This window comes from Macrobrachium rosenbergii, chromosome 44 (genome assembly GCF_040412425.1).
Source record: "Macrobrachium rosenbergii isolate ZJJX-2024 chromosome 44, ASM4041242v1, whole genome shotgun sequence".
Taxonomy (NCBI): domain Eukaryota; kingdom Metazoa; phylum Arthropoda; class Malacostraca; order Decapoda; family Palaemonidae; genus Macrobrachium; species Macrobrachium rosenbergii.
In genome coordinates, this window is record NC_089784.1 from 23,439,862 (window position 1) to 23,453,306 (window position 13,445).

At 36.7% G+C, this 13,445-nt stretch overlaps 1 protein-coding gene and 1 long non-coding RNA gene across 3 annotated transcripts in view; both read left to right on the forward strand.

The window, feature by feature from the left end:
* Positions 1-13,445, forward strand: part of LOC136829419 (uncharacterized) — a 195,235-nt gene that overhangs the window by 132,853 nt on the left and 48,937 nt on the right. For both annotated transcript variants that reach the window (XR_010850376.1, XM_067087974.1), the window contains exons 6-8: positions 270-451; positions 639-756; positions 1,787-1,948. Coding sequence is in view for 1 of the 2 variants with exons in the window: in XM_067087974.1 (XP_066944075.1) it covers positions 270-451; positions 639-756; positions 1,787-1,948 (462 nt within the window). In the remaining variant the exon portion in view is untranslated. The remainder of the gene's footprint in view (positions 1-269; positions 452-638; positions 757-1,786; positions 1,949-13,445) is intronic.
* Positions 9,796-10,695, forward strand: LOC136829421 (uncharacterized). Its single transcript, XR_010850377.1, has 2 exons — positions 9,796-10,215; positions 10,461-10,695. It is a non-coding gene; the product is annotated as an uncharacterized lncRNA (long non-coding RNA).

Consider the following 13,445-nt stretch of genomic DNA (forward strand, 5'->3'; position numbering starts at 1 on the left):
TCCAAAAACCACAGTTCTAAGCTCCTTTGGCATAAAGCACTAATGCATTATCTACCTAATAAGTAAGCTTTATGGTAAATATATTGCATCTACATAATGACTACCGATCACATAAAAAATGAGCAACGATTTTTCGTGAGTCTTTTACAAAACAAAATTAACTTTCCAGAAATATTTATGTTCGTCGATATGATTTTAACTTTTAACTTTCGCCAATAAGGCGTTCCAGAAATCCATTCCTAACGAAATCATTCGACTTTCATCTCCAGTTTGTCAGATCTTCTCGGACCAAGATGAACACAAAAGGAAAGGTGCTCCTTGTGACCAACAATGGCCGTGCCTCCTACTCAGCCGGGCGTGTCATCGTTGTGGTTTCAGGGAGGTGCTAGAAGGAGAGACACCAGGACCTCTTTCATCCTCCACTTCCGCTTTCGCTCGTCAAGACTTGAGTGTAAGATGAATTATAAGGCTTTTGCTTTTGTATAAGAATTCCGGTATCGTTAAATTGTTGATACAGTGCGTATTTCTGATGGACTGAATTTACAATAAAATATTTTGATACTATAAAACCAGTTTTGGAAAATTAATACCTACAAAATTGATAATTACAGTTTTTAACTATACGTTATTTTAAATAGTCCATAGAACTGGGCGTGGCATACAAAATCCAAATTGCCTGGGAGAAACTTTGGTGGGGTTCCAAGGATCCTCTCCTCGGTCATCTTCTGGACAGACAGGAGTCTTCCCAAAGATTTGGTAAGAGTGTTTGGAAAATCTGTTATCTATGAGAGAAATCCTAACTTTTTCTCCGTTATTTTCCAAGAACGCCTACTTCCTCGTTTTGTGGCATCAGTGAAAATTTCGCGTAAGGGTCTGCTTACTTGCATAAGAGGGCTTTTTGCTGATACCATTAGATTCAGTTTAGGAGCATGAAGCAGAAATAGGGTATAATAGAAATAGTCAATTAGTCTTTACCGTTTTTAATCAATTAAAACTAACTTAATCTGATAGGCTTTGCCAGGTCACACGAGGTAACTTATAACCTCGGGCATCTTTCATAAAGCTGATTATCGTATCGCCATTTGGTAACGTAGGTCAAGCGTGCTTCTTTCAACTTATCAGTTTCATTGCCATTTCCAAATAGGCAGGTTATCACTTGTAAGAATGCTTTATTACTTACTACAGGCACTGCTTACTTCCTATAAACTACTCTAGTAAAAATAAATAAATGTTACAGGCTGCAGTATGTGCAGGCTGATATAAACAGAGGTATGGCAATTTACATTCACGGTTCTAGTACCTGACGTTAGGCAGGAGCTACTGATTTCCAAAGGAACACATGAAATATGTTATTGTGCACAGAGTGTTTTTTAAAAAGTAGTAATATATAAAACTTTTAATTAATCCTTTATAAGATTTGTTCTTTAAGGAAAATTGAATTTTTCCATTCCTCTTTGTTATTTTGTGTAACCATTCTGTTGTATCGTCTTTCAATCCTTATTAATAACTCTTGGAGCTAATTGCTAGCACTACTTATAACGTAACCGAGAACAAAAGTATTTCCAGGAAATTTACCACTGAGAAAAACCAATACAGATGCCGACAAATTCCTTATTTTTCATTCCAGAAGATAAGTCATGAAACTCTGTAACAACTATTGACATTTGGCCAGAACACCTCTCCTGTGTCCTGTGTAAAATGCTTCATGCGCCAGCAAACCCCAGTGACATCTGGCGGTCACTTGTGTAAGAAAGACCTCAAAACTAAATTAATTTTTCTCCAAAAGGAGTGGCTCTACGGCATCGTGCAAATCATCAGCGTGATCCAGCACCTTTACGTCCTGCTGACGTTCGTAACGGGCGAAGAAGCGAGGGGAATGGAGAGCCTGCCGAAGGATTTGGTGAAGCATCATCCGATGCAACTCATGACAACGACCACTGGCCTCAAGGTTAGTGAAACGATTCTCTTTGCCAGATTAGGTCCCTTTTTTTGTAGTCTTTGGAATTAGTTGAGTTTTGATGACCGGGTACTTCATTTTTCTGGGAATTTAATTATACTGATGTCAGTATATCTCTGTGAATTTGAATACACGCGAACATACCCACACACACACACACACATATATGTATAAATATATACGTGTACATATATATATATATATATATATATATATATATATATATATATATATATATATATATACATATGATAAATATTATATATGTATATATACATATACTTGAAATCACAAAGAACTAATGACTACAATGCACTGTATATATATCGTAAAGTCATTTGTTCTTTGTAATTTCAGTTATATATATATATATATATATATATATATGTATGTATAAATATATATGTGTACATATATATATATATATATATATATATATATATATATATATATATATATATACATATGATAAATATTATATATGTATATATACATATACTTGAAATCACAAAGAACAAATGACTACAATGCATTGTATATATATCGTAAAGTCATTTGTTCTTTGTAATTTCAGTTATATATATATATATATATATATATATATATATATATATATATATATAATATAATATACAGTGTATATATATGATGAAGTCATTTTTTCTTTGTGATTTCAGGTATACAGTATATCCACACACACACACATGTATATGTATATATATATATATATATATATATATATATATATATATATATATATATATATATATATATATATATCACAAAATAGCCACATAACTACTCGTGTTAGGCTTTAATGAGACTGGGTGGTTTAGATTCCAGTTTCTTTAATTTACAAAGTACAAGCTTTCAAAGACATGCAGTATTCTTCGAAAGCTTGTACTGTGTAAATTAAATAATATGGAATGTAAACCATCTTATTGAAGCTTGATATGACAATATTACTTGTGTCTGCTGAATTTTGATGTGTCAGTTGTTGTTTTACATTCGGAGGCTACCGTTTATTTAAGGTAATTAACTAAGATTATACAATTCTAGCGTTAGCCTAAGCTAATAAAAGTATACAAAATCATAATCTTCGGCCTGAATACTCTTATCTGGAACTGGCACTTGAGGTCGATGACCGACGAATCTTCATCGTGAGGTTAAGGTTGAGGAATGGAGTCTCACTCCAGCGGTTTCGTTAAATGACACAAATTAACTTTTACTCTATAGATGGATGTGTGTATGCTTACACATCTGTGTATTATAAATTACATACGGCTATTATGTTCAGATATTATATATAATCCTGTTACATTGCATATCCCACGTTCCATGGACATTTCTCAAGGCAAGCGTTGTTAATGGACCACAAAAGAAGAAGAAGCCCTGCCTATGGGACATGCCTGGTAAGCCTAGCTGCCTAAGCCGGTAAGCGGTAACGCGGTTCAGTAATTTACGTGACCAGTGGAATAGTAGTGTGTACGGTTGTCCATTTTATTATTTTAACCAATTTCAGTGTACTTTCGTAACTCATACCATTTTAAATCATGACAGTAAGTATCGCGAGAGTTTTCCTGTGAGATCTTACAAAGGAAAGATCTAAATAAATAAAGTGGTAGACCAAGACTATCCGTTAAAACGAACAGCAAGGAGTTTCAAAGTACATAGGCCAGTACAGTTGAGCAATACGGCAGATATCTTGTGTGTTATACTGTACTTTTATTTTCTGTATCCAGTGTATTTAAAAGAAGAATGTTGTGATTTTGATATTTCGTGTAATGATTTAAGTAAATAAGAAACAGCTGCTTGGTGTAGCGAAAGCCAGACATAACAGGAAAAACCATCGTGGAGACACAAATCAACCCTGGCCCACTCTAGGTTAGGCGGAAGAAACTTAGCGTAGCGCTAGAATGTGGTGCGAAAAATTCCATGAAATATTTTGTCTGCATTGGCTGAAATCATCAGTTTTTCTTGTTACCTAATATATGGAAAATGATTGAAGCATAAGGCATGGTTTTAGAAAATTATGTAAAAGGGAGAACGCAAGAGAGAAGTTCATAGCCATGGAAGTGGAGTAGGCTATACGACTGGTAATTCCATAACAGCACCATGGTGTTCCGTGTAAGGGTAACGTTTTTATTAAACTCAGAGATTAAGGATAAAATTTTAAAGTCAGAACAGCAACTGTTGCAACAGAATTTGTATTTAACAACGTGAGCAAACACTCCAGTGTTCATAAGCTTGTAGCACAGGCCTGTGATGAGGCTTTGGTGCTTCGGTGATGTGTAGGCTAAAGCAAGAAAAAGATATCGTCAGCTTATGTATACAGTATGTGGAAAAGAGGCAAAGTTTGACATAGTATCTGTGAACTAAATAATTGATACTGTTGCAACAAACGGCAAAGACAAAATTTGAGTTCGTAGACAGAAATGGTAAGATACTCTCTTTTTAAAGTATTTTTAAACTTTTTTCAGTGGTAAAAACATTGTTGATAGTTTACATTAGTGACATTGACAGATTGACTGCCCTAAGTAATTATTCACATTACACATACATACGTAGTCAACATAATTACACAGGCACAACCACGCAAACACACACACACACACACGCGCACTAGCTGACCAACCTGGCACCTCCCAGGAAAGCTTTAAATGACAGTCTATAGGTGGGGGGGGAGGAAGAAGGGAGAGGGAGAGGGGTTTATGTTGATGGTCCGACTGACAGTCTACTTTTTCATGTGAACATTCATCCTTCAAACGGTTGTGGGTGAACTGAGAGGTATTACTGTGGTGACTGTCCCTTTCATCCAGGTATTACTGTTCTGTCTGCCCCTTTTATCCAGGTATTACTATATTGACAGACCCTTTAATCCAGGTATTACTTTGTTGACTGTCCTCCCTTTTATCCAGGTATTATAGTTCTGTCTGCCCCTTTGATCCAGATATTACTGTGGTGACTGTCCCTTTTATTCAGGTATTACTGTGGTGACTTCCTCTTATCCAGGTATTACTGTGCAGTCTGTAACCTTTAACCAAGCATTACTGTGCTGTCTGTCCCTTTTATCCAGGTATTACTGTGGTAACTGTCCCTTTTATCCAGGTATTACCGTGCTTTCTGTCCTCTTTAACCAGGTAGGCTATTACTGTGCTGTCTGTCCCTTTTAGCCAGGTATTCTTGTGGTGACTGTACCTTTTATCCAGGTATTACTGTGATGACTGTCCCTTTTATCCAGTTATTACTGTAGTGAGTGTCCCTTTTATCCAGGTATTACTGTGGTGACTGTTCCTTTTATCCGGGCATTACTGTTGTGACTGCCCCTTTTATTCAGGTATTACTGTGGTGACTGTCCCTTTTATCCAGGCATTACTGTACTCAGTCCCTTTTATGCAGGTATTACACTGTTCTGCCACTTTTATCTAGGTATTACTGCAGTAACTGTCCCTTTTATCCAGTATTACTGTGGTAACTGTCCCTTTTATCCAGGTATTACTATGCTGTCTATCCCCCTTTAACCAGGTAGGCTATTACTGTGGTGTCTGTCCCTTTTATCCAGGTATTCTTATGGTGACTGTACCTTTTATCCAGGTATTACTGTGATGTCTGTCCCTTTTATCCAGTTATTACTGTTGTGACTGCCCCTTTTATTCAGGCATTACTGTGGTGACTGTCCCTTTTATGCAGGTATTACTGTGCTCTGTCCCTCTTATGCAGGTATTACTGTGTTCTGTCCCTTTTATCCAGGTATCACTGTGCTGTCTGTCACCTTTGACCAGGTATTACTGTGCTGCCAGTCCCTTTAATCCAGGTATAACTGTGGTGACTGTCCTTTTTATCCAGGTATTACTATGCTATGTGTCCCTTTTAACTAGGTAGGCTATTACTGAGCTGTGTGTCCCTTTTAACTAGGTAGGCTGTTACTGTGCTCTCTGACCCTTTTAACTAGGTAGGCTGTTACTGTGCTGTCTGTTCCTTTTAATTAACGTGTAGGCTATTACTGTGCTGTCTGTCCCTTTTGTCCAGGTATTACTGTGGTGACTCGCTTTTATCCAGGTATTACTGTGATGACTGTCCCTTCTATCCAGTTATTACTGTAGTGACTGTCCCTTTTATCCAGGTATTACTGTGGTGACTGTCCCTTTTATCCAGGCATTACTGTTGTGACTGCCCCTTTTATTCAGGTATTACTGTGGTGACTGTCCCTTTTATCCAGGCATTACTGTACTCTGTCCCTTTTATGCAGGTATTACTGTGTTCTGTCCCTTTTATCCAGGTATTACTGCAGTAACTGTCACTTTTATCCATGTATTACTGCGGTAACTCTCCCTTTTATCCAGGTATTACTATGCTGTCTGTCCCCCTTTAACCAGGTAGGCTATTACTGTGGTGTCTGTCCCTTTTATCCAGGTATTCTTATGGTGACTGTGTCTTTTATCCAGGTATTACTGTGATGTCTGTCCCTTTTATCCAGTTATTACTGTTGTGACTGCCCCTTTTATTCAGGCATTACTGTGGTGACTGTCCCTTTTATGCAGGTATTACTGTGCTCTGCCCCTGTTATGCAGGTATTACTGTGCTCTATCCCTTTTATCCAGGCATTTCTGTGGTGACTGTCCCTTTTATCCAGGTGTCACTGTGCTGTCTGTCACCTTTAACCAGGTATTACTGTGCTGCCAGTCCCTTTTATCCAGGTATAACTGTGGTGACTGTCCTTTTTATCCAGGTATTACTATGCTGTGTGTCCCTTTTAACTAGGTAGGCTATTACTGAGCTGTGTGTCCCTTTTAACTAGGTAGGCTGTTACTGTGCTCTCTGTCCCTTTTAACTAGGTAGGCTGTTACTGTGCTGTCTGTTCCTTTTAATTAACGTGTAGGCTATTACTGTGCTGTCTGTCCCTTTTGTCCAGGTATTACTGTGGTGACTCCCTTTTATCCAGGTATTACTGTGATGGCTGTCCCTTTTATCCAGGAATTACTGAGCTGAATGTCTCTTTTATCCAGGCATTACTGAGCTGTCTGTCCCTTATAGGGTATATTCACACTCACTATACCTGCACGTAAATGGACATGCACCTGACCTGCACTGGACCGTATCCTGTGTATACATTCGCACTGCACCGTATTATCTCCAGCATTTGCGGTCGTAATTTAGTCCTGTTCTTCATACTGGCAGCATCTTAAGCAAGTTTGATATGTTTAAGAATTTTAGTATAAGTCACATGGCAGTGATGGCACTCCTTTTGTAAGAGGAAGAGGAAAATAAATGAGTAAAAAAAAAAAAGGAAAAAACAGCATTATTGGGTGCATAAATCTCTGAAGAAATGGAAATGTGAAGAATACTTTACACTATATAAAGAACCAATGGATGACAAACAAAAATTTCATCAGTATATCAGAATATTGAGAAACCAATTTAGTGAGCTGCTTGAAAAAAATGTCAGCAAAAGAAACACTTCCTTTTGTGAGGCTGCTGTATCAGTGAAAGAAAAGCTAGCTAGCAGTTGCTGTAATCCTTATTAGCCATATTATACAAGAACTCATAGTTCTGTTCTAATGTAATAAACTTTTCCTCTTCCATTCCGCCGAAAACAGATTGCCACTTCTACGTCTGAGAGCTTACTGACTGTTTGTACAGTAAGTATCCATGCAGGTGCCACGTTCACTATCCAGCAGTGACAGGAATGGTACCTGAATAGAACGTGACTGTACCTGCAAAATATCACCGAGAAACCCCACCATCATTTGCAGGTGATGGTCCGTGCTGGTCTGGTATAGTGTGAGTGCTACAATGTAAATCCCATTGAAGAATATTTTGCTGGTCTGCTACGGTACGGTTATGTGCAGGGGGCATTTATGTGTAGTGTGAATAGGCCCTTACCCAGGTATTGCTGTGGTGACTGCCCCTTTTATCGAGGCATTACTGTGGTGATGGTTCCTTATGTCCAGGTATTACTGTACTGTCTGTCCCTTTTATCCAGTTATTACTGTGGTGACTGTCCCTTTAGGCTAATCCAGGTATTACTCTGGTGACTGTCCCTTTTATCCAGGTATAGGGGACTTGTTGTTGTAGGCTAAATAGGATGAATGATAGTTTTTTATCTCCAAAGTTATTCCCATAACTATGAAGTTATTATTAGTAGATTAAATACTTAGATATGATGAGGGTAATGCCTCAAGGTATTTAAGAATTTGCATTTTATTGGCAGGTTATGATTAAGATACGTATGGCTTAAGATGAACACTGAAAAAAAATGTAATTTTGTTGCGAATAATTGTTTAATGAGGGGATAGGTCTGTTACTGAAGCATTTGGTCTGCTAATATCATGCGCGGATGGTGATGGATTTGTTTCATCTCGACGATGAATTAGTTCTTGATCTTCAGACTTATGCCTGTAACTACAAGTTTTTTTCATGGATTAAATACTTAGATATGATGATGGTAATACAACAGGGTACTTAAGAATTTGTATTTTATTGGCAGGGTATGATTAAGATACATTTGGCTTAAGATGAGCACTGAAAAAAATGTGGTAATTTCGGTGCTGGTAATTTTTAATGAGGGGATAGGTCTGTCACAGAAGCATTTGGTCTGTTACTACTTTTTCTCATGACGAGGATTGTAAGGCCTGACTGGTGTGGTGGTAGAAGTTATGTTTTGAATTACATTGCTTTATGACTGAATGAAAGTAATTCTAATAGTCAAACACATCTGTTTAATTTTTTGGATGTACCAAACTGATTAGCATGTAGGGTTTGCAGTGAGGAGGAGTTTAATGACCTCACCAACAGAGAAGGTGGTGGTTTTCCGCCCAAGCTAGTGGTGACTCCCATAAAGTTACTGAAAAGGTGAGCAGCACCGGTAAAAATTAAAATTTCATTCATTTTGTCTGTGTTTGTATGTCTCTCACTGGGTGGGGATTTGATTTTGATTCATAATCTTTCTGGGGTAACATAGGGGCTGTGTGCAAAATTTTGTCTGGGTCTGTCAAGCGCTTCAGATTTCTGTAGCGCACAAACATGCAAACATTCACTTTTATTATACTGTATAGATGTATTTTACATATATAGTATGTATATATTATATAATATTTATACAGTATACAGTAAATCCCTCGTTTTTGCGGGGGAAAAGCCCCACACCCCCTGCTAATAGCTAAAATCTGCGAATACTTAAAACCCCTCCAAAATCACTTAGGACTGCCTATTTTGACAGTTCAAACACAAAATAAATCTTTAAAATTGCTTATACCCGAGTATTTTAATAAATTTATCACAAAAAGTGCATTTAGTCGTGAAAATGATATGAAAATACAGTAATTAGTGATTATTTCTCAGTGAAAAATACTGCTAATGGGTGAATTTTCCGTGAATAATTTGTATAAACGTTCCACAGAGAAATCCGCGAATTGTGAGACCGCGAATACGGGGGCTTTACTGTGTGTGTGTATATATATGTATATATATATATTGTCACGAATGTAAGTCAGCTCTCCCTCTAAGAGTACAATGATGCAGCAGGTTAACGTATTCACGTATTCTATTAAAATAAAGGCAGTCACATTAATAACACTACTGACTAACAATGTATATATATTGTCACGAATGTAAGTCATCTCTCCCTCTAAGAGTACAATGATGCACCAGGTTAATGTATTAACGTATTCTATTAAAATAAAGGCAGTCCCATTAATAACACTGCTGACTAACAAAGATGGGTTATGGGAAAACATTGCCCCATCCTAAAAGAATCTCATTCCTCACCCCTTAAAGTTAATCTCATAATCCTCCTCCTTGACTTAGTGACTTAGTGACTGCTCGAGCCTCTCTTCCAGGTACCGGCTTTCAAAAAGCCAAATCCCCGCCGCTGGCACAGACAAGACTGTGAAGGGGATTAACTCCAAAAGAGAAAGCACCTTGGCCTTAACAACAGAATCACCATGTGGCCAGGGCATACCACATGGTGAAAGCTTGGAAATCACAGAAAACGGACTGCTAGGCGAGCAGGCACTGCCATCTGGGAGGAGAGGAATCGTAATCCACTGAGGTCTTAGAAGATGACGCCTGGACGGCACTCGTCAGAAATGCCCGGCTCAGGACTCCAGACACTTCTTCCTTGTCTCATCCACTCCATCAGAGCCCTGATCTTTCCCATGTGGCTGCTTTGAGCCTGAGTCTTTCTTTGTAGTGAAAGCCCCTAATTCATGCCCTCCCTGCTGACGCTGAAGTCAAGGTCTACTGTCTCCAACAGAAAGGTAAAGTACCCAAAGTGAGGTTTTAACCAGTCATGAATCTATTATTTTTCTACTGAATTTATTTAACTTTCTGAAGTGCAATCTTTTCACGAGACCTGATTTATTTAGTGCAGTGAGTAAATATTCAAAATTCACGTGTATACCAGTGCCTAGAATCTAGTTGCTCTGGCATCTTATGTGCAACCCCCTCAATTTCCTAATTACACTACCCATATCTGTGTAACTGAATGCATTCTCTTTTACAGATGGAGTTGCTAGCTGTGGAATCATCTGTTCACCCCTGTGCTTGAGACATGGTTATAACCACTGCCCCTCACCCAACGATGTTCTATGAAGTGGATTTTTCCCCCCATTTCTGTTATTGTGTAAATTACTGTAAATTTAGTTATGCGACGGGAATCTCTTTCATGCCTGGTTTTGCAAATTCCCCGTTCTTCTGATTTAGCTTGTTAAATGTAAATATAAGTGATTTTAAGTGAACCCAAGTGTTTATCTGAACTTTCCCTGTTGAAGTAAAGCCTTCAGCTTAGTTTTCTCTAATGGTGTTACCTGAATCCACACCTGCAGTCAGAATTGAAACCCCCATGGTGAGCTCCGCATTCTTTCCAGGCTAAATGTTCAATAATATATATATATATATATATATATATATATATATATATATATATATATATATATATATATATATATATATATATATATATATATATATATATATATATATATATATATATATATATATATATATATATATATATATATATATATATATATATATATATATATATATATATATATATGTATATATGTATATATGTATATATATATATATATATATATATATATATATATATATATATAAATATATATATATACATATATATATATATATATGTATATATGTATATATATATATATATATAAGAGAGGTATATATATATATATGTTTTTATGTATAAATTGTATATATGTACCCACCTATGACAGTTCATATATATTTATATAGCTCTTATAAATTTTTTATCATGATTTATATACAATCATGAAGCTACAAATGTATAATATCAAATATATATATATTGTCGCCGATATTATATATGATAAATGAGTTGGTATATATACACGAAACCTATTCAGCGACTCCAGTAGATATACCCACTGAGCTATCAAGAGAGGTATAAGTCTTTGCTGAGTCTGCTGTATACCCGTGAGCGGAAATGTACTTAGCCTCGGCAATGACCCACCTCCGCCATGACAGTTCATTGGTATGTTTGGAACACACAGCTCTTATTATGAAATTTTTTATCACACCGTGATTTATATACAATCATGAAGCTACAAAATGTAGCTTAATATCAAATTCACGCTACCTCAGGAATATCTCCGTTGGAGAATTGTCGCTGAAGGGGAATTTATATAAGTGATAAATGAATTGGTATCGTTGGGACACGAACCCTGACAGGAAACCTATTCAGCGACTCCAGTAGACGCGTTACCCACTGAGCTATCAAGAGAGGTATAAGTCTTTGCTGAGTCTGCTGTACTGTTTTTACCCGTCGTGGGCGGGGAAATTGTACTTAGCCTCGGCAGTGGCCCACCTCCGCCATGACAGTTCATTGGTATGTTTGGAACACACAGCTCTTATTATGAAATTGTTTATCACACCGTGATTTATATATAATCATGAAACTACAAATGTCGCAATATCAAATTCACGCTACCTCGGAATATTCGATGGAGAATTGTCGCCGAAGGGAATTTATATAAGTGATAAATGAATTGGTATCGTTGGGAACACGACACGAAACCTATTCAGCGACTTAGTTACCCACTGAAATTTTTTGCGATCTGCTGTAATGTTTTAGTCGCTGAAATTGTACTTAGGTTTCCTCCGCCATGACAGTCATTGGCGTTTGGAACATGTCCCTGTTATTATGAAATTTTTATCTACTGGAGTCATTGATTTATCACCCGATATAAATTCATTTATCACTTCCTCGCGACAATTCTCCATCGGAGATATTCCCGAGGTAGCGTGAATTTGATATTAAGCGGCATTTGTAGCTTCATGATTGTATATAAATCACAGTGTGATAAAAATTTCATAATAAGAGCTGTGTGTTCCAAACGCATCAATGAACTGTCATGGCGGGGAGGTGGGTCATTGCCGAGGCTAAGTACAATTTCCCTGCTCACGACAGGTAAAAACAGTACAGCAGACTCGGCAAAGACATACCTCTCTTGATAGCTCAGTGGGTAGCGTCTACTGGAGTCGCTGAATAGGTTTCGTGTCAAGGGTTCGTGTCCCGATGATACCAATTCATTTATCACTTATATAAATTCCCGTTCAGCGACAATTCTCCATCGGAGATATTCCCGAGGTAGCGTGAATTTGATATTGCGACATTTGTAGCTTCATGATTGTATATAAATCACGGTGTGATAAAAATTTCATATACATATATATATATATATATATAGTTAGTTCAAACCCTTGCCTCACCAGCCGGAGACCCAGCATGAATTTCACGGGGAGGAGACGTGTTGCACCGCCTTTCTTGAGAAAAATGTGGTGTTACCATTGACCTCAGCAGTGAATTATGTACCTTGGGGATAGTGATAGTTGAATGAGGTGCATCTTAGCCAGGTAGAGAAGGGGGTTGGCTCTAAAGAATAAAAAAAAAGCTTCAATTATTTTATCCTCTCTCTCTCTCCACTATATATATATATATATATATATATATATATATATATATATATATATACACATTATATAGATATCGTATGTATGTTACACATTATGTATATGTGTATATATATATATATATAGATATCGAATTACCAACTATATATATATATATATATATATATATATATATATATATATATATATATATATATATATATATATATATAGAGAGAGAGAGAGAGAGAGAGAGAGAGAGAGAGAGAGAGAGAGAGAGATATCGAATTATATATATATATATATATATATATATATATATATATATATATATATATATATATATATATATATATATATATATATATATATATATAAACAGAGCACATTAAGAAACCAGTCATTTATCCCTCACCTAGATTTGGTTGAAATTAGCGTATCTTATGATGTAAAACCGTGTTAGTCGTAATTCTGCTGAATATTCTGTGCTGCTAAGGCGTTACCAACGCGACGACTGTTAGCATTTCACAGCGTCAGAAAACAGAAG